General features: G+C 42.0%; 1 protein-coding gene across 8 annotated transcripts in view; it reads right to left on the reverse strand.

The window, feature by feature from the left end:
• The window catches only part of grin2aa (glutamate receptor, ionotropic, N-methyl D-aspartate 2A, a), a 261,785-nt gene that overhangs the window by 62,826 nt on the left and 176,179 nt on the right, over positions 1-22,780 (reverse strand). For all 8 annotated transcript variants that reach the window (XM_048552405.1, XM_059654132.1, XM_048552408.1 and 5 more), the window contains 4 exons: positions 22,384-22,589; positions 14,838-15,006; positions 14,491-14,644; positions 5,929-6,054 (listed from right to left, as the gene is read on the reverse strand). In XM_048552405.1, the coding sequence (XP_048408362.1) occupies positions 5,929-6,054; positions 14,491-14,644; positions 14,838-15,006; positions 22,384-22,589 (655 nt within the window). The remainder of the gene's footprint in view (positions 1-5,928; positions 6,055-14,490; positions 14,645-14,837; positions 15,007-22,383; positions 22,590-22,780) is intronic.

Raw genomic sequence — 22,780 nt, forward strand, 5'->3', positions numbered from 1 at the left:
ATGTTCTTGAACGGAAGTGTTTCACACTGAGTTCTCACTGTAGTCTGCAATCGTTCCTTGATAAGTACACAACTTGACTTTGGGGACATTTTCTTGTTTGGTTAGTGTCAGTGATGAATGAATACCATAAAGGGCTTTTACTTTCTCAGTGTCTTAATATGAAAATATATGAAGTGCAGCTAGTGTAAACAGCACAGGTGATTGTAAAACCAAAGATAAATTGCAGGCAGGGCAATAACAACATAAAGAAAAATGAAATCTTCCAGAGAAAGTAAATAAATGAATACTGAACAGGTTGGAAATAAAATGTTACACGATGATTTTTGAAGAGTGTGGATGCAACATAGAAACATAGATAATAAGACCTGTAGGCTATTCAACCCTTCAAGCCTGTTCTATCATTAAATATGATCATGGTTAATCATCCAATTCTTTACTTCCTGCTTTTGCCCCATATCCTTTGATCCCTTTAGCCCTCAGAACTTTATCTAACTCCTTCTTGAAAACACTCTATGTTTAGCGCTCGACTGCCTTCTCTGGCAGTGAATTCCACAGGTTCACCATTCTCTGAGTGGAAATTTCTCATCATCAGTAGTGCCAGGAGCCAAAAATTGCCCCAGTTCCTAAAATATTCTCCTCAGCATGTCAAAGCTGGAAGGAGAAAAGCAGCAAGAGGAGCTGCCAGCAGTTGGAGGACTGAAGAAAGGCAGTAGAGGTTTGGGCGTAGAATCATAGAAGATAGGAAGAGGCTATTTCACCCTTTGAGTATGCTCCACTATTTATCACAATCCTGGATGATAGTCCAACTCAATAGCTTAATCCGGCTTTCGCCCCATAACCTTTGATCCCATTAGCCCCAAGTGCTATATCTAGCCACCTCTTGAATACATTCAGCATTTTGGTATCAACTACTTCCTGTAGTAATGAATTCCACCAAATCACCCCTTTTTGGATGAAGAAAAGTCTCTTCATCTCCATCCTAAATGGTCTACCCCAAATCCTCAGACTATGGATGTGTTCATTATGCCCAGTGTCACAATGAGGATGCAATTTAAATTGGAAAACAGCTATCATCATGTCAACTGCCACTTCAGAAGGCAGATGGAACTTTCATGCTCTCTACCAACTGCAGCTTCACCTCAAGTCAGTCTTAAATATTAGAAATTTGTCTTTGCATTCTCAAGCAAATGTCTTCTTAAATGCACTGGCAGTGCACGACTCCACAGCTGGCTGAGCCAATCTCTCCTCTCCCTGCACTTTCTCAGAATTCACAGAATCAGAGAATTGTTACGGAACAGAAAAAGACTCATTCAGTTCTCTGTGTCTAGGCAGGCTCTCCAAATGAACATCTCACCTAATGCCTTTCTCCTGTTTTCTCCCCATTACCTTGCACATTCTGCCTTTCAAATCACCATCAAATTCCCTTCTGAATTGAACCTGCCTCCACCATACTCTCAGGCAGTGCACTCCGGACTAACCACTTGTATGAAAACATTTTTCCTCATGTCGCATTTTCTCTGTATTTGCTCTGTCTAAATCTATCATGATTTTGAATACTTCTATCAGTTCTCCTATCAACCTTCTGTTTTCCAAAAAGAACAGTCACAGCTTTGCCAGTCTATCTTCATATTTCAAATTCCTCTTCCCTGGAACCATTGTCACACACTTGTTCTCAACAGCAGTTTCTTCATCAATCTTCTTTCCACCTACTTTATGGTTTCTTTCTCCATTCTCTCAGAAGAACTGCAGATTTAAAGTGAGGAGCACGTAGTTTAGGAGAGACTTGAGGAATTTTTTTCACCTAGAGGGCCGTAGAAATATGAAATGTGCTTCCTGAGGGGTGATAGAGGGAAATACTCTTTCATCACTTAAGAAGCATCTGGATGAATCCTTAAAATGCCAGGGCATAATAGGCTATAGGTCAAATATAAGTAAATGGGCTTAGTGTAGTTGATGTGTATTGGTCAGCACAGACATGGTGGGCCAATGGGCCTGTTTCTATGCTGTATGACTCTACAAATCTATGGTTTTCTCTGACACAGGGACAGAGAATAAACAAACGAGAGGGAAAAATAAAGAAAAATTCTTTGGCTTTGAAATTCTTTGGGGCATGCTGTGGTGGAGCAAGGCATTCTTTAAAACAAGGCCTCACATTTACCTGCACTCTGTTCATGACAAACGATAACACCTTCCGATCGCCAACCATTTTAACTCCCCCTCCCGCTCCCTGCGTGACATGCCCATCCCGAGCCTCGACCAGTATCACAATGAAACCATCCGCAAACTGGAGGGGCAATACCTCAAATCCTGCCTCAGGAGCCCACAGCCCAATGGCCTAAACATGGAATTCACTAGTTTTAAAATCTCCCCACCCCGACCTCCCACTCATCCCTACCTCCTTGGCCTGACACAACTTATTCATCTTCAATCCCACCTATCCGCCCCAGCCATCCCACTGACCAATCCCCACCACTCCCAACCTGCACTCACCTATCACCATTCCACCTACCTTCCCCAGTCCTGTCTCCATTTATTTCAGAGCTCCCTTCCCCCTCCCCATTTCTGAAGAAGGGTCCCTACCCGAAACGTCAACTTTCCTGCTCCTCTGATGCTGCCTGGCCTGCTGTGTTCTTCCAATTCCACACTGTGTTATATCTCACATGCCTTGTCTGACCTAAAACGTCACCTCAAATTTTCACTGATGAAACCTTTAGTTCTCTCAAGACAATGATTGGAAAGGAATTCCAGGATTTACATACACATATTAATCTATTAAAACCTGCTAACTAATTAAAGATTTAACAGAATCTTCTGTTCGTTTAGTACATCTTCATCAATGGTGTGCCCCTTTAATCTTTTACATATAAATTCTGTGTCTGATATTACCTCTCTCACTAACACCTGAAGAAGGAGTAAGACTCCAAAAACTTGTGTTTTCAAATAAACCTGTTGGACAATAACCTCATGTCATGTGATTTCTGGCCTCAGTACTCAGAACCACCATTTTTATGGCATAATCTTATCATTCAGCCAATTTATGATTTATTTTTTAGTAACCACGTACATTGATTATCACTGGGAGAAATGGATGCTGCAGAGGCAGTTACAAGAAGGTGACCGTGCAACAAAATGGAGCCATCTTTGGAATCTACTGAAGGTTTAAACATAAGAAATGCCCACAATTCATCAATGCAGAGGAGAATGGTCATTGTCCAGGCTGTTGCCTTCAGATTCATGTGGGTAACTGTGAATCGAGTGAACTACAGGCCCTCAGCTTGCCTTGCAATTGTTGCTGGTCTCCCAATGCAGTAGAAAGGCTGTCCTCAGAACACAGGGTGGTTAAGGAGCCATTTAGCGCACTTGCCCTCATTGTTCAGACCTCTGAGTTTAGGAGTTGAGATGTCATGTTGAGGTTGTATAGGATTTTAGTGAGGCCACTTCTGGAGTACTGTGGCCAGTTCTGGTCACCTTGTTGGATGAAGAATATTATTAAACTGGAGAGGGCTCAGAGAAGATTTACCAGGATATTGCCAGGAATGGAGGGGTTGCACTACAAAAAGAGGCTGGAAAGGTTGAGACATTTTTCAACCTGTGTAGGAGATTGAGGGGTGACCATATAGAGGTTTATAAAGTCATGAGGGGTATAGTTAAGGTGAATGGCAAGTGTCTTTTCCCAAGAGTGGGGGAGTTCAAGACTAGGGGGCATATTTGTGACTGGAGAGAGATTTTAAAAAGACATGATGAGCACCTTTTTGGCGAGAGAGTGGTTTGTGTGTGGAATGAACATACACTGCAATTGGTGGATACAGGTACAGTTACAGCATTTAAAAGACATTTAGATAGGTACATGAATAAGAAAAGTTTAGAGGGATATGGGTGAAGTGCTGGCAGGTGAGATTTATTTAGTTTAGGAACTTAGTCGACATGGACTGGTCAGACTGAAGGGTCCATTTACATGTTGTATGACTGAATGATTCTATAACAGTTCTGTGTTCTGATGAAACATACTTAAAACATTAAGTATTTCTCTCTCTACAGATGCTGCCAGACCTCCCAAGTTTCTCCACCACCTTCTGTTTTTGCTCCAGATTTCCAACATCACAGTCTTTATGTTTTATTTCAGTGCTGAAAAAGCTGCCTTTCCCTAAGAGTATAAATACTTTATTGGCAAACTGGATGGCTGCTTGGGATACAAGGCAATTGATGGCAGCATGGGACTAAATTCACTTAGAATATTGTTAAGAAACCATTCAAAATAATGCTCAATATCTTCTGATTTTGACATACCATCCAGGATTTGGAAATGACTGGCTGTGCTACGTTTTGATAATAAATTCAGCAGTAATTTGCAAAATAAATACATAATTTGCAGCTCAGATTACAAATGCCTCTTTTCTAACTAGAATGATCCCTGTACTCCTCAAGATTTGGATATCTCAAAGCATTTTACAGCCAATTAAGTATTTTTGAAATGGATTTACCACTGTGAAAACAGATTCAAATATACAAGATACCACGAGCTACAGTGTGGTAATGCCCAGCTAATCCATATTTGTGCTTTTTGGTGAGGGCTAATTATTGGCCAGGGCTTTAGAAAGAGTAGGGGAGTCTTACGACAACTGTACAAGTTGATGGTGAGACCACACTGGAAAGCTACAAGCAGTTTTGGTCCACTTATCTAACAAAAGATATCAATTCATTGGAGACAGTTCAGAGTCAGTTCACTATGATGGCCTTTTATATGGAGGGATTGTCTTATGACCAAAGGCTAAACAGTTTGGGAGTCTACTTGCTGGAGTTTAGAAGAATAAGAGTTGATCTCATTAAAACCTATATCATTCTTGAGGAGTGTGACAGGTTAACTGCTGAGAGGATGCTTCCCCCCATGGGACAGTCTAGGACTAGAGGGCTTCGTCTCAGAATAAAGGGCACTAATTTAAGACTGAGATGAGGAGGAATTTCTTCTCACAGTGGTTTCAGAGTCCTAGGAACTCCTTAACCCAGAGACGTGTGAGATATGTTCCTTGTGTACATTTAAGGCTGAGATAGCTGGGTTCCTGATCAGTAGGGATACTAAGGTTATGTGGAACTTGCAGCTAAGTGAAGATGATGAGTGTCAGATGGGGCATGATCTTACTGAATGGCAGAGGAGGTTCAAAGGGCTGAGTGGTCGATTGTTCCTATTTCTTATGGTCTTATACTGACTGAGAGGAGAACACTGATTGGTTGGCAAGTGAAAGTGGACTGGTAGAGGTGATGTCATAAAGAATGCAACAGTTAATTATGGATATTCTTGCAAATTTAACAAAACAAAGAACTATGGATGCTGGAGATCAGAAACAAAACAGAAACAGAAATTGCTGGAGAAACTCAGCAGGCCTGGCAGCATTTGTGGAAGGGGAAAAAACAGTGTTAACATTTCAAATTCGTTCTGACTGGACTCAAAATGTTAACTCGGTTTTCTCCCCACAGCTGCTGCCAGACCTGCTAAGGTTTCCATAGCTATTTCTATTCTTACAGATTGTCCTGTTTAGTGCAAGATGAGAAGCTTCCATTAAATGTGTCTTTACTCAGCAACACTTCAAGTGCACTTCACTAGATAAAAAAAACATTGTCCTTGTGAATGGTGCTTTATAAATTACAAGGAATTATTTTCTTTAGTTCATGATTTTGAACACAGAATGAACCAAGAACTGTCCTACGTTCCTGAAGCAAAAGAGAAGCCTCATGTTGTGAAGTACCCTGAGCTTTCTTTCACCCAATCCAAGTGCTCTGCTAGGCGTAGAATTAATGTTCAATGCCACGCCAAAATTTAAGTATCAGCACCTACTATGTAATTTGTAATGCACTGCGACATAAGGAAATGTGTTCATTTTCACAGTTTTACACAAAGAAAGAAAAGCAACCAGATAAAAGCATTCAGCTTACCTCTGCCTTTTGCCAAATTCCTGTTATACCCTACTGGGCTGAAGTACTCAAATGCAAAAACTGCAATAGCAGACACAATGAGCAACGTGACAAACATCATGACCCACACAGCAGCACTGAAGGGCTCTGGAAAAAAAACAGAGATAAAGCCTGAAGTAATTCCATAAATCATTCAAATACAAGAAAGCATCGCAGGACAACCATTGGCCCTACAGTGTAAGCAAAAGAAAATAGCACGATCCTGTGAATGGTGACATCCTGTTTAAAAATATTTCACCATCCAAATTGGCTGTAGCTTAGCGGAAGCCATTGGGAAAACTTTTGCTTAAGGTAAGACTTTGTTTGCTCACATGTAAAACTAAGAAGGCAGGTGGGATTTAACACGATAGTTTAACAAAATGAAGCACCTTTAACATTGTAACAGCGAGACATGCTTTGGATCAAGGAATAGGAAACATGGGAAGTCATAAACGAATTTACTATGACAAAGCTTCCTCAGGCTTTGAATTCCCACAGTGAGAGTGGTCCTTGTTAAACTGATTCAGGATGAACCAAGGCCTCTGAACAGCCAATCTTCATCACTGGGGCCTCAGTAAAAACCCCTCATTCACATATGGAGAGAGACAATGCTGCACATTGCCAAGGAGAGAGATCTGAGTGGCAGATTATTAATTTTAATTTCAATAAATAGAGAGGCTAACACATTGCTTCAAGGATTTGCATTTGCTGAATAATAGTAATTTCAATACATACTGTACTACTTCGCAACAATATGCAGGTTTTATTATGGACAAAAGTGAACAACCTATCTTTGTGCTCTATGTCCAACTGTTTTTCCCTCTACGTGGGCTCTATTTTCACTTCTGGTTTATTGTTTACAAAACATTAATTCTGATTTGTCTCCACAGATGCTGCCAGACTTGCTGATATTTTCCAGCAATTTCTGTTTTTGTTTCAATCTGTCATTACAATTGCATAGAAACAATGACATTGACTGTTTTACCATCAAGAGGCAGCTTATTTAAAAGAAACTAGGCCCTTATACATGAAGGGCATTTTATTGCCTCGATTTGTGGATTTTGGATAGAAAGCTCTCATCTTGGTTAGCATCATCCCCTCCAAGTGACAAGATGCCAATATGGATGGTGTTCATCATTTGGTACCATCTCACTTAAGGGAAAAGGTGCAAATTTTGCAAGATGTGTCACGACAGTGCACCTCGGTGTTCAAAGTGCCAAGAGACGCATGAGACAGAAGTAAAGACTAAACTTAAAATGCTGGTATTGGGAAGGATGGGGAAAAGTATGCCCAGAGGAAGATTTGATGGAGTTCTTCAAAGAATAGTAGTGACGTGGAAAAGCCAAGACATTTAGAGAAGGCACTGCAATACTGAGGCTGAAGTCAGCAGTGAAAGAAATGGAGGGTTGGAGCAGGGCTGAGTTCTCGAAGAGTCATAAGGCTGGAGAGAATAGGGCGAATTATATGAGGCGTCAGATTCCCATGCCCTCTTCAGACCAATCACTAAATAATTGGACGGTTTGGGAAGGGTCTGTTATTGAGAACATCAACCAACCCACAGCTAATTAACAAGCAATTGTCCATTATCAGACAGAAGCACAATTTCCACATCAGTGTGGACTTGTCTAGCTAGCCAGGGTACCCTATTTGAGAATTAATGTAATCCAATGCATATGATCCTGAGGTACATTTGGGTGGGTTCATGTATCTTAGGTGAGGGTTAGGTACCCTTAGGGATGTTCTTCAGTTATCCCTTGGGATTATTAATGGTAAAAAAGATTGTGTATAAAAGATACATAAATCCCTTGAAACTGTAAAGCTGTCAAAATAGTGTGCAATTTATCTAGAAATGTCAAACTTGTCAGGAACTATCAAGATGCATCAAACCTGTCACCGACTACAAAAGTTTTTTTCTCAATGCAGTGTAGGTTGCAGTATAAAACTACAGATAAGAGAGCTTTGCTTTTCTCTTATGTGCGTGGGTACTGGTAGATACCAGGTGAATTGGCATGGTAGGTGAAGGCAAACAGGCGTAACTGTGTAGGTTGGCATGAGCTGGGACTAGGTCAGCTTAGACGGTATGAAGGGCGATACAGGATTAGTAAAGCATTATAGGGTGGCATTGAATAAGAGAGGCCATTGGAATGGGTAGAGAGGATTAGGTTACGGGGTTGGCAAGGATGGGGCATGGACAGTGTTTCAACAAGGCAAACTTGAGGGGTAAGGGTTAAGGGAGTGTTTCATATTTTATTCTTTGGACATTATATTGGAGCTCCAACCAGGCTTTTTGCCCAGCTAAACTCAGCAATTGGCAACCTTCTCTGCACTTCCCAGGTCTCCTGGTTTGGTTGGAATCTAGCTAGTCCTCCCGATTCAAAAACAGGGGGTACAGGTGGCTCGGGATCACAGAGCCAGGGGTTTGACCCTGTCTACATATCAGACTTGCTTAGCTTCAATGATTGCAACCTCATGCTGTCAGGTCTGCGCCCCTTGGGGTGATGATGAGGGACGCGACACAGTGGGTGAGAGTAAAAGTGTTACTGAGGGCATAGGCAAATTGAAGAAAATGATTAGTCAGATTGACAGATTGACCGTCCACTCACTGTGCTGTTTCACAAAGGCAAACAGTTGAAAGTGGTTGTAATAAACTTTGAAGAGATTTGGTGGCTAGGGATAAACAGGAATGGTCAGATGTGGCCTTGTCTGTACATGGCAGTAAAAGTGGAAGCCAGAGCAAAAAAAAACAATGAGTCAGCAATGGAAGATAAATCATGGAAGTGGCAAAAGGAAAATAACATTTTGCTCATGTGCCATTTTGCAGTCCTAAATATGTCAGAATGGTTGGAATAACACTACATTTCACAACACTATAGGAGTGTTTTGTATCCTATTTGATTTTTCATCAATTTGAAATCATTTCACCTCCTGTCCAAAAAAGTACGACTTCCAAAGTGTCTGGAAGTAAAACAGTTTCATAAATGGCCTACATTTCAGAAGACCTTAAATCATCGAGTAGTCTGACATCACCTGACACCTCCCTCAGGTCAGCTATGATGGATAAGATGCAGGAATGGAGTGTGCAATAAAATCACCCATCCACCACTTAATAAAGAACTATCCAATGCTTTCTCGAACCGTGACTGCACTGAACAGTGACAAATATGATACAATGTCTGGGGTAAGTTTAACCATGAACGTACAGCATGGATTTGTGAGAAGACTACATTCTTTTGATTTATGACTCGTAACACCTTCGACCGAATCAGAAATTCCTTCTTTTCAGCATGCAAACAGAACATAGAACAGTACAGCACAGTACAGGCCCTTCGGTCCACGATGTTGTGCCAAACTTTTATCCTAATCCTAAGGTCTACCTAACCCCCACCCCACCTTGTACTATCTTCCATATACCTATCTAATAGCCGCTTAAATGCCCCTAATGAGGCCAACTCCACTACCCTCTCTGGCAATGCATTTCACGCCCCGGCACTCTGAGTAAAATGAACCTACCTCTGATGTCACCTCTGTATCTACCTCCACTCACTTTAAAACTATGCCCCCCTCATAATTGCTACCTCCACTCTCGGAAAAAGTCTCTGGCTGTCCATTCTAGTATCTATACCTCTGATCATTTTGTATACCTCTATCAAGTCACTCCTCATCCTTCGTCATTCTAAAGAGAAAAGCCCTACCTCTCTCAATCTTTCCTCGTAAGACCTTTCCTCCATTCCAGGCAACATCCTGGCAAGTCTCCTCTGCACCTTTTCCAACACTTCCAAACCTTTACTGTAATGAGGCAACCAGAATGGGACACAATACTCTAGATGTGGCCAAACCAGGGTTTTGTATAGCTGCAGCATAACTTCACAGCTCTTGAACTCAATCCCTCTATTAATGAAAGCTAACACACCATAGGCCTTCTTAACAACTCTATCCACCTGGGTAGCAGCTTTTAGGGAACTGTGGACATGAACCCCATGATCCCTCTGCTCCTCCACACTGCTAAGAATCTTTCTGTTAACCCCGTATTCTGTTTTCAAGTTTGTTCTTCCAAAATAAATCACCTCACACTTTTCAGGGTTAAACTCCATCTGCTACTTCTCAGCCTAGCTCTGCATCCTATCAATGTCCCATTGTAACCTAGAACAGCCCTCTGCACTGTTCACAATGCGACCCACCCTCATATTGTCCGCGAACTTGTTAATCCGCCTTTCCACTCCTTCATCCAAATCATTGACAAAAATCACAAACAGAAGAGGGCCCAGGACAGATCCTTGCAGTATGCCACTTGTAACTGAGCACCGTGTTGAATATTTTCTGTCCACTATCACCCTTTGTCTTCTAAGGCTTGGTCAATTCTGAATCCAATCTGCCAAATTTCCCCCTATCCCATGCGTCCGTACCTTCTGCATGAGCCTACTATGGGGAATCTTATCAAATACCTTACTTAAATCCGTATATACCACATCCACTGCCCTACCTTCATCCATCTGTTTGGTCACCTCTTCAAAGAATTCAATAAGGTTTGTGAGGCATGATCTACCCCTCACAAATCCATGTTAACTATCACGAATCAAACTGTGCCTTTCCAAGTGATCATAAATCCTATCTCTCAGAACTCTTTCCAATAATTTGCCCACTACTGATGTAAGACGAACTGGCCTGTAATTTCCAGGGTTTTCCCTATTCCCTTTCTTGAATAAGGGAATGACATTTGCCTCTCTCCAATCTTCTGGCACTATGCCCTTGGACAGTGAGGATGAAAAGATCATAGCTAAAGGCCCTGCGATCTCTTCCCTCGCTTCCTATAGAAACCTTGGATAAATCCCATCAGGCCCGAGGGATTTACCTATCTTCAACTTTCTCAAAATTCCCAGCACATCTTCCTTACTAACAGCGACCTCCTCTAGCCTACCAGCCTGTTTCACAATGTCCTCCTCTACAACTTGATTCCTTTCAGCTGTGAATACCGCAGAAAAGTTTTCATTAAGGACCTCTCCTATTTCTTTAGGCTCCATGCACAATTTCCCTTTACAGTCCTTGATCAGCCCTGCCCTTTTTCTGATCATTCTCTTATTCCTCACGTATGTGCAAAAAGCCTTGGAGTTTTCCTTGATCCTATTTGACAAGGTTTTGTCAAGCCCCCTTATAGCTCTCCTAAGCCCTTTCTCCAGTTCGTTCCCGGATAACTTGTATCCCTCTAGACCCTTTTCTGTTCCTTGTTTCCTAAACCTTACATAAGCATCCTTGTTCCTCTTAACCAGTCGTCCGACCTCTCTTGAGAACCAAGGCTCCTTCACTCGACTGCATCTTCCCTGCCTGCGAGGGGCAAACATATAGAGCACACACAGTATGCATTCTTAAACAATCTCCACATTTCAATAGTGCTCTACTCTGACAGCATCTGTTCCCAATTTATGTTACCCAGTTCTTGCCTAACAGAATTGTAATTACCCTTCCCCCAATTATAAACCTTACCCTGCTGTATGTACCTATCCTTTTCTATGACTATTGTAAAAGTAACAGAGTTATGGTCACTACCGCCAAAATGCTCTCCTACCAAGTCTAACACTTGGCCTGGTTCGTTGCCAAGCACCAAATCCAAAGTGGCCTCTCCTCGTGTTGGTCTATCTATATACTGTGTCAGGAATCCTTCCTGAATGCACTGGACAAAATCCGTTCCATCTAAACTATTACAACTAAAATGTTTCCAATCAAAATTTGGAGAGTTGAAGTCACCCATGACTACAACCCTGTGACTTACGCACCTTTTCAGTAAATATCTCCCAATATGCTCCTCTACTTCTCTGCAACTATTAAGAGGTCTGTAAAAAACCCCCAACAAAGTGACTGCTCCTTCCTTGTTCTGGACCTCAACGCAAACTGACTCTGTTCACATATCATTCTTGAATTGCCTTTCAATAGCTGCTATACTAGCCCTGATTAGCAATGCCAATTCCCCGCCTCTTTTTCCACTCTCCCTATTTCTTTTAAAGCATCTAAATCCCCGAACTTCCAACAGCCATTCGTCTCCCTGAGTTACCCAAGTTTCTGTAATGGCCACAACATCGTAGTTCCAAGTGCTGACCCATGCTTTAAGTTCATCTGCCTTATTTCTGATACTTCTAGCATTGAAGTATACACATTTCTAACCATCTGTGTCCACAATTATGCTCCATCAACCGCATTTCTTTATAAACAACCTCACTCCCTGTTGTGTCTGAGGGAAGGCTGAATACCTCATCCTCTGAATTATAAACCTGCTTCCCCACCCCCTGCCAATCTAGTTTGAACCATCCTGTACAGCTCGAGCAAACCTCGCTCCCAGGATATTTGTGCCTTTCTGGCTCAGGTGCAACCCATCCTTACTGTACAGGTCCCACCTTCCCCAGAATATGCTCCAATTATCCACATAATGGAAGCCCACCCTCCTACACCAGCCCTGCAGCCACATGCTTAGCTGCACTCTCCCCCTATTTCTTACCTCATTATCACGTGGCACCGGTAGTAATCCAGAGATAACTACCCTGTTTGTCCTGGACTTCAGCTTCCAACCTAACTCCTTGTACTCGTTTTTCACATTCTCAGTCCTTTTTCTACCCATGTCATTGGTACTGATGTGTACCATGATTGCTGGTTGAACACCCTCTCCCTTAAGGATCTTGAAGAAATGATCTGAGACATCATGGACCCTGGCACCCGAGAAACAACATACCATCCGTTCATCTCGTTCACGTCCACAGAACCGCCTGTCTGTGCCTCTTACTATTGAATCCCCCACTACAATTGCTCTCTTGTTCTGCAACCCCCCCCCCCCCCCCCCGACTTCCCTTCTGTGCCACAGAGCCAGGCTCAGTGCCAGAGACCTGTCTGCTATGGCCTTCCCCTGATAGGTCGTCCCCCTCAACAATATCCGTAACAGTATACTTATTATTGAGGGAAATGGCCACAGGGGATCCCTGCATTGTCTGCCTATTCCCTTTCCCCTTCCTGACAGTCACCAGGCTACCTGTTTCCTGTACGTTGGGTGTGACCACCTCCCCGTAACTCCTCTCTACCAGCCCCTCAGCCTCCCTAATGATTCGGAGTTCATCCAGCTCCAGCTCCAGTTCCCTAACGCGGTTTGTGAGGAGCTGGAGCTGGGTGCACTTCTCGCAGGTGAATTCAGAGGGGACACCAGCAGTGACCCTTACCTCCCATATCCTGCAAGAGAAGCATGCCCCAGCTTCCATTTCCCATACTCTAGATTTCCAGAAGAATTAAGAAAAGAAGCCTTACCTTACCGACCCTCCACACAGTCTTTTTTTTGGTTAGAGGAGGAGGATGGGTGGGAGACACTACACGCGCAGAGTTTTGGGTTTAGCCAATGCCCGAATATTTCAGTTCCTTCCTGGCTCGCATTCCCGCCACACACGCGCCGCTGAAAACAAGAGGGCTGCTCCTGCACAAGGTAAGTTTTTGTACTGGGAGAAAACAACCTTACCTTCCCATCAGCACTCTTGTTCGTGCTGCTGCTGCTGTTGAAAACAGGAGGGTTGATCCACTCCTCATAAAACTGGTCCAGTAGTGTAATGGCTTCGATTTTGTCATAAATTGCAACTTAAGGAGGGATAGCGTGGCCCTTGCTCCTTCAACTAAAATTTGCCAGGGGTGGGTTTGTAATCCAGCCATGATCCAATCATTGGTGTGCAGCAATTTAACACATAAATTGCTTCAAGGCATATTCGTTGCCCTTTCTCAGCTAGCAGCTCTGGCATCCAAGCAGTTCCAAAAAGGAACAGTAAGCAATCCCACCATACTAAGGAACCCACATTAGGGGTCTGAGCAACGAGGGCACAGAGCCATGTGTTTTTGGTGTCTTGAATTTCCCTATCACCATGTAGATTGTGCCATGTTGTTTCAGCCCTTGTTGGAAAGCTACAGCAATAACTTTCCCAACCTGGAGATATCCTCCACTCCGTCTCTCCTGTCCCAGTTGCTGGTGATGGAATCGAATATATCACACAGAAAGAGGCCATTCAGCCCAACAGAGCTCTGCTGGTGTTTCTCTGGCACTTGAGCATTTAAAAATTAACCTGCAGTCAATCACACATGCCACGGATTAAATTTACCAGGGGGCAGTGCAGCAATAACAAAATAGGGGTGGGTATGAAGACAGGGAGAGGATTAAATTAAAAAGGGGTTGAAGGGAGAAATCACTTGAGCATTAACAGTACAATGACATTAATTAAGGCAGTTCGCTCTGACATGTCAGTGGAATTCTATGGCTACAAAAAATTGAGGTGGTTAGCTCAGTTGGCTGGATGGCTGTTTTGCTACACAGAGCAAGACAGGTTCAATTCCTGTACCAGCTGAGGTTACTATGAAGGGCTATCCTTCTCAACCTCTCCCTTCACCTGAGGCAGAGTGACCCTGAGGTTAAGGCACTCCCCAGTCATCTGTCCCTAATACGAGGGTAGAACAATTTAACTTTAGCTTTACTTGTCGAGCAATCACAGATAAGGAAAATGCAATACCAGGTAATAAAACCATAAAAGCATTTACCTAAGAACGCAGAGGGGGAAACTGTGCCATTGCTCCGAGATACCATGACACTGATTCCTGTTTCCACAAACGGTACCGAAAAGTCAACAACTTCAGATCTCTCCTCATTAATGGTCAGCGAACCGACAGCCATAGCTGCTCTTTGATACATCACCTTGAGGAAATGCAGGTAATGACAAAAAAAGGAAAGAAGCAGAGTTAGGTTAAAGCACACAGACTCTGGAATTTTTCTTCATTTGCACCTAGGGGTGTTTTATTGGAGGACGTTTCCTTATGTGTTTACTAATGCATTCTAACCCTTAAGTTGCAAAGCTTCTTGCGACTGTTTATTACCTAAAGCGACTTACATCACCAACCAATCCATTCCATACACCATTGATTTTTTTGCCATGCTTCCCATTTGACACCAGGTACAGATCATACGTGAATTTCACAGCCTTTGCAAGCTTCTTCAGTATGTCGATGCAAAATCCTTTGCAGCATTTCTTCACATAGATCCCCTTGTCGGTGGAATTGCTGATAACAGAAGTAAATAAACAATGAGACAGGAATAACAAATGAATACCTGAATATTTGACACCACTGTCAAAACATTTGTAGTCAAACTGATTTCAGGTTAATTACCCTGACCAGGAAATCAGAGTAACTATAGTCATGATCTGGCTGCATAAAACACCATCAAATCCTTCTGTCTGTCATTCTAACTAAGGCATCAATGAGTTACAGCAAATACCACTTTTAAGTTGGTGATAAGGTGAAACTTACATAACTGTGTTAAGTGTTCAAATGATGATATTGAACTTAGTAAATTCTAGACCTCCACGTGTGGCTTCCATTCATAATTAAATCTTTCTGTACTTTGCAAAATAAAGATAAACGCAATCAGTCGAAAATATGACTGATCATGTTACATTCAATATTCAATTTTCTGGTGAGCAGTAAATGTTTAGATAAACAGTATTTGCTTGAAATTTCAAATCTTCTAAAATGTTCCAGGCCTTTCTGAATCCTCACTTCCAAAACTGGATATGATGGGGCTGGCTCGGAGGTTCACATTTCAAAAGTCTGAGGCAGGAAGACAGTCAAAATCTGGGTGCTTTTAATTTCAATGGAGGTGGAAGCAGGAGTGAGTGGCAGATCTCTTCATTGAAAGTGTGTTTTAGTGGGTCACCCTGTCTTCATTTTGGCAACTATTTTATTTGTAACCATTGGAGTGACCCAGGTCTTGGGAAACCCGATAGGGAAAGGGAGATGAGAAGGGATGATTGCATGAGGTTTACAGCACTGCTTCTTAGCCACAAGGAGCAGCCCCAAAAGACATTCTCTAATCAAATTATTCAGAGCAGTTACGACACACTTTTGGAGCAGATGGGACTTGAACCTGGGCTTCCTGGATCAGCTTTTGGGACATTACCAATGTGCTACATGAACACCTACCTCCCCTGTATATACTCTATGCTATCACCTATATTCTCCTCCACTAGCAAACCACACCCAATCAATACTGCACATCCTTGAACACAACCTATTCCCTTCAACCATCACTGGGGGCTTCATTAGGATTCAGTCGCAATTGGGTTTCATTTCATCGTCTGGAAACAGACAGCCCCATGGAGAGACAATTGCCGAGTGGTATTATCGCTGGACTGTTAATCCAGAGACCCAGATAATGTTCTGGGGACCCGGGTTTAAATTCTGCCACAGCAGATGGTGGAATTTGAATTCAATAAATATCTGGAATCATGAGTCTAATGACGACCATGGAGTGATTGTTGGAAAAGCCCACCTGGTTCACTAATGTCGTTTAGGGAAGAAAACTGCCATCCTTGATAAGAGATAATGTAAACTGCAGATGCTGGTGAATCCATCCTTACTTGGTGTGGCTACATGTGACTCCAGACCCACAGCAATGTGGTTGACTCTTAACTGTCCTCTGGGCAATTAGGGATGGGCAACAAGTGCTGCCTAGACAGTGATGCCCTCATCCGTAAATGAATAAAGAAATAAACTCCCTCTCCACATCGACTAGTCTACTGTTCTCAGCTCTGCTGAAATTCAACCTGGTGCCATGGGAATTCCCTTCCCAAAGGTCTCCTCCTGGCCAATCAGGCAGGTTGTGGACAAGGAACCTAGAGAGAAAAGATACACATCTATGCTATGGGGGAATGCTACATTGCATGTGTTTTTTTCTCTTGCTGACAGTCTCCCATCCAAAAATCCAGCCTGATTGACAGGTCTGGCTTCCAAATCAGTAGGGGAGATTGGAACAGGTAGGCCTGATCCCAAACACTGAAGGTGGGATCCCGGGCTGTCCAATCTGCATCGGTGGGAGAATCTACTGGGGAGTAATTAAATGGGATTAAGCTTGAGGAGCTGACAAGGAGCACTTCAATTTCACAATCGGTCCTATAAAGGCACTTCTTTTCACATTATGTGTCAATGGGAAGTAGTCATTGTTGGAAAGAGCAGTACTTGTTTTCCTATTCCTAACTGCCCGTGAACTCAGTGATCTGCAAGACTATTTCAGAGGGTCACTTAAAAGTCAATCACATTGTTGTGAGTCTGGTGACATGTCTGTGAGACCAGGTGAGCATGGCGGATTTCCTTCCTTAAAGGACATTTGAGAACTAGATGGGCTTTTCTTCTATCAGAATCAGTTAGGGTATCCATTACCAACTTTTCATTTTACAGTCATTATATAATAACTTTTAATCCCATATTTATTAAAATTGAAATCCCACTGGCGGCCATCGTGAGATTTGAACTCATATCACTTGACATAATGGTAAGATCACCGGCCTGTGCTTCTGGATTATGAGTCCAGTGATTATCCCTTTATTTTCTTCCAAAGCTGTCAACACTTTCCATTAACTAGTCAGGGTGGAACCAGAAAATCAGGTTAAAAACAGAGGCTGTCATAGAGTCTTGGAGTCATACAGCTTGGAAACAAACACTTTGGTCCAACCAGTCCATGCCGACCATGACCCCAAAATAAACTAGTCTCACCTGACTGTACTTGGCCCATATCCCTCCAAACATTTCTTATTCATGTACTTTTCCAAATGTTTTTTAAATGTTGTAACTGTACCCACATCCACCACTTCTGAAAATTCATTCCACACACAAACCATTCTGTGCGTAAAAACAATTGCTCATCATGTCTCTTTTCAATCTTTTTCCACAGACCTTAAAAATAAGCCCTCTAATCTTGAAATCCCACACCCTAGGGAAAAAACACCTGCCATTCATCTTAGCTATACCCCTCATGATTCTATAAACTTCTATAAGGTCACCCCTCAACCTCCTATGTTCCAGTGAAGAAGGTTCCAGCCTATCCAGCCTCTCCTTCTAACTCAAAACCCTCCATTCCCAGCAACCTTCTCCAGGGCGATCAGAACTGCACACCAGAAGAGGCTTCACCACCTTCCTGTACAACCTTAACATGACATCCCAACTCCTACGCTCAAATGTCTGTGCAATGAAGGCAAGCATACTAAATGCCAACTCTATAAACACAATTTCATTTGAGAAAAAAGCACGTGTGTTCTTAATGTGTTTTTGACCACTAAAGAACCAAAATGAATCAAAAGAAAAAATTTATCCCGCTGGAATGTAATAACCAGAAAAGTCTAGAAGAAAGCTTGCCATCTCAGAAGCAGCTGCAAGATCCATGCTACTCTCATTTTAGCTTACAGCCTCATTAAAGATCATTAAACGGCCATCGAGTCTCCTTCCCACCATATAGAGCCTGAGGAGATCTTTGAGGGTCTGGAAATCATATACTGCATAGGTGAATTTCTCTGTCTATATAACCACTTTATGCTGAAATTCTCCAGAATTTCAGTGGCTCTTCTCCTCCCCACCACACCAGTTTTCTAATGTAGCATACCTAGGCTTATTTGGGAACTAAAGTCTTTAAATGGCCCTGTTAACAACAAACTGGCCAGACCCATCATATTACTCTGCCGTAATTGCATCAGATTCCGCAATCAATGTTCTGTTTCTGCGCCATTAATTATTATGTAGGGACAAGAGTTTCTCTTGGGGGCATTTCTGAGATGCACAAAATTAATCACAGCCTCATAAATAGATTGTATTTCACACTTGAGAGCAATATTTATACAAAATAGGCTGCAACCTGGAGAGGATTTCATTGGGTGGCAACTAGGAGGCCTCACTTCCTATGATGCCAACTACTCATCCTGTAATAGAGTTTTAATTTATCCTGTTCATGCTTATTCCTCTCAGTTCAATCCTGAACTGCTTTCTTAGCCATTTTCAATGGTGGGACACTATAATGTAAACCTGTTGTGTCGATATAGTTACCAACAACTCCATCATTGCAGCAGATAGTCTTAGGCCACAATAATAACAGACTTCATGTGATGGAGGTCATCATATTCAGTCTAAGCCCGAAACGTCAGCTTTTGTGCTCCTAAGATGCTGCTTGGCCTGCTGTGTTCATCCAGCTCCACACGTTGTTATCTCAATTGTCCAGCATCTGCAGTTCCCATTATCTATAAAGACAGCCTGATCTGGAGTGTTGTTTTGTATGGACATAAGACTTGGACTCAGGAAAGAGGAGGCCAACTTCCGAATTGTTGTCACATGTGAATTTGAGGGAGGATAAATAAAAAAAGTCAACTGGACAGAGGAAGTGACAAATGATGACATTCTGAGGACATCGAATAAACAAAGAGATTTACTGAACACAGTTGAGGAAATGCAGAGAATCTGGGCAGTGCACATCTCCAGAAGAAATGTACTTGTAAGAGATGTTAGACAGAGCACATTTCATGGGGAAAGCAGAAGATGAAGAACATGAATATCAATGCCAAATGGTTCTTGGCAAATAAATAGAATGATGGAGTGTAAAAAGAAATGAAAATGATTCCACATGCCATCAGACAGCATGTACACGATGATGTTGATGGAAACTGGGATTGTGATCTAAATTATAGAATCAGCTTGTTATAACTAGGCTTTCATTTCTAAACAAAAGGTTTTAACTGCGCTCTTAAATCCAACTGACCACAGCACTTGCTTTCATGAGTAAATGATTTGTAAAATTGTAAAATTTTTCTCTCCTCTCTTGCGCAAGTGCGTTAACGGTCATTGAGTTTGATCAAGCTCCATAGGATACACAGTATAGAAAGTGAATACAAGAAACAACTAATACTTTCCAGCACTTTTGCTCCATAGGATCCTCCACCATCATTCTATATGTCAGCAAAAACCTCCATTCTCTTCTTCATATGTTTAACCAGCTTCCCAATAAACATGTTTGATCTATTTGCCTCAATAAATCTCTACAGCAGCAAGTTTTTACCCTTGCCAATCCCTCAGTAAAGTTTCCTCTGAATGCCTCAGTTGGTTCTTGGAGATTATCTTACACAGATGGCCTCTAGACTTTCTCTTTTCCTTAGGCTCTCTATAGATTTACTCTATCAAAGGCTTTCATGATTTTAATACCTCTATTAGGTGATCCCTCAGCTTTCTCCTTGTTAGAGGAGTCCGAGAACATTAATTCTTTCCTCATTATTATAACCTTGCAGTACAATCCTTATAATTCTTTTTTGCACTATCCTCAGTGGTCTTATTAATGTGGTGACCACTATCCATGTATCATCTAACCAACACAGGTTTAGCATAATTTCTCTATTTTTCAATTCCATCCTACAAGAAATAAATGCTGATGTCTGGTTTTCATTTTTTTATGTTGCTTTCAGTGGTTTGTGCGATTGCAATTCCAATTACCTGTGCACACCCAGCCCACTTAGATACGCAATGCTCAACTAAGTAATTAAATTTAGATCACGAACAAAACCTGTCTCACCAAAGTCTTACTTAGACCTAGAGGCATTCCAAAGTTTAGCAATACACGATGCAGGTCAAACAAATGCTTACATGTTTGTATGACTTGAGTTTTCCTGGAACAGATCACTAGCTGTTGTTTCAGAAATGCCACTCTCCATCAAGTATGGTTGAACACTCTTACTGCTGGCCACAGTCAGCATGGAAGGATTTAAAGGCTGATAATCAACCTTTTGTCCCAGGTTACAAATGTATCTTCCACCAGTATCATCTGTGATGTGGGACTTAAACTCCGGAACTTTAGGCTCAGAGATAGAGACATTATCCACACCGCCTTAAGGCCTACACCTGCTAGAGTACATCGATCTTGTTTACATCCTCAAAATCCTACTTAACCCCAAATTGAGATTTTAACCCCATAGTGTGCCCTTTCAATGACAATCTTTTTACCATTCCTTTTATGTTATCCTCCTCTGACCAGACTCAGTCCATCTCTCAATGAAACCCTTATTCTTGCCTTTATGGCTTCCATACTCAACTAGTCCAAAGCTCTTCTGACTAGTCCCCATCCCTATAACCTTACCTCATCCAGAACTTTGTTTCCTATATCCTCTTAGCCCACATAAGTTCTGTTTACCTATCATTCCCGTAACTTGCTGAATTATATTGAACTTTACTTTTACACCACATTACATTTAAAATTCTTCATCTTGCATTTAAGTCTCTTCCATGATTTTGCTGCCCTTGGCCTTTTGCAGGAATGGTATGCATTAGTGAAGAGCGAAAGTGGTGAGAATGTGGATCTTGCTTCTACAGAGTGGAAGCAAAAAGCATAAATGAACTTATGGAGAAGTTACAGAGTCATGCAGTTATAGAGATGTACAACATGGAAACAGGCCCTTCGGTTCAACTTGTCCGTACCAACCAGATATCCAATGTAAATCTAGTCCCATTGGCCAGCATTTGAATCATATTCCTCTAAACCCTTCCTATTCATGTATCCATCTAGATGCCTTTTAGATGTCGTAATTGTACCAGCCTCCACCACTTCCTCTGGCAGCTCATATACGCTCCACCCTCTGCGTGAAAATGTTGTCCCTTAGGTCTCTTTTAATTCTTTCCCCCTTTCCCCCTCTCACCTCAAACATATGCCCTCTAGCTTTTGAATCCCCGACTCCAGGGAAAAGACCTTGTCTACTCAGCCTACCCATGTCCTTCATTATTTTATTAATCTCTATAAGGTCATCCTCTCAGTCTCCAACGCTCCATGGAAAATAGCCCCAGCTTATTCAGACTCCCTCTACAGCTCAAACCCTCCAACCCTGGCAACAGCTTTGTAAATCTTTACTGAACCCTTTCACAATTCACAACATCCTTCCCATAGCAGAAAGAAACCAGAATTGCATGCAGTATTCCAATGTCCTGTACAGCCACAATGTCACATCCCAAATTGTATTCTCAATGCATGGCCAATAAAGGGAAGCACATCAAATGCCTTCTTCACAATCCTGTCTGTTGTTTAATATGAGAGACAGAAAGGAGCAGATGGATACATTTATACAGTTATAACAAGAAAGATATGAGGTAGCTTGAGTGTAGCGATAACCACTAGCATAGGCCCAATTAGGCTGAATAGCTGAATACCAGTTTTAGTGTTGGTAAGATGCTACATAATTTTCAACAACTGGAGTATGTTATTGACAGAAGACATGCAACTACAAACGAACAGCCCTTCAGGAAAGTCTAAAGCAAAGTAAAACAAACTGCAGGTTCTGCAAATCTAAAACAAATATAGATAATTGTGGTAATGCAAAGCAGCTTCTGTGGACAAATAGTGTAATGAGTATTTTAGGGCTGCCACCTTTGAACAGAAAGATTAAAATCGGTTTGATTTGATACCTACAAACGTTTGTTTGGTTTAGATCTGTTTCCTTAAACATGAACATTCAGGAGGTGTTCCCAAACATGCCGAGTGTGGAAGATTCTGTAAAGTATGTCACATTCTAAATGACTGAGGCTCAGTTTCTGACAATGAAATGGCTAACAAGAGAAATGAAAATGACCTCAGACCGTACTCACACAGCTTTGATATTTTTCCTGCATGGCACATTGCTTCTCGCACAAGTTCCAGTCAACTTATCCACGTCCTCCACAATGACAAATGGGGTTTCCTCCAAAGTGACGATAGTTAGGTGGTTGTCATCTACCTCACTATCTGCGAAGGAGTTAAATCTTGGCCACACTGGATATTTTAGTGCTAGACTTTGGTTTTCCCACTTTCCAACCTGCAACATGAAAATGTTAAAGTCATTTACATGTGCATTCAATTTTACCAGAAATTTTTTACTCATTCATGAGATGTGGGAATTGGTGACTAAGATGTAGGCGACTAAGATGTAGGCAACTATTAGCAACAATTAACTACATTTATGTCGAGCCTTGAATGCAATAGATCACCCAAGACTCTTTGCAGATT

This window comes from Stegostoma tigrinum, chromosome 23 (assembly GCF_030684315.1).
Source record: "Stegostoma tigrinum isolate sSteTig4 chromosome 23, sSteTig4.hap1, whole genome shotgun sequence".
Taxonomy (NCBI): domain Eukaryota; kingdom Metazoa; phylum Chordata; class Chondrichthyes; order Orectolobiformes; family Stegostomatidae; genus Stegostoma; species Stegostoma tigrinum.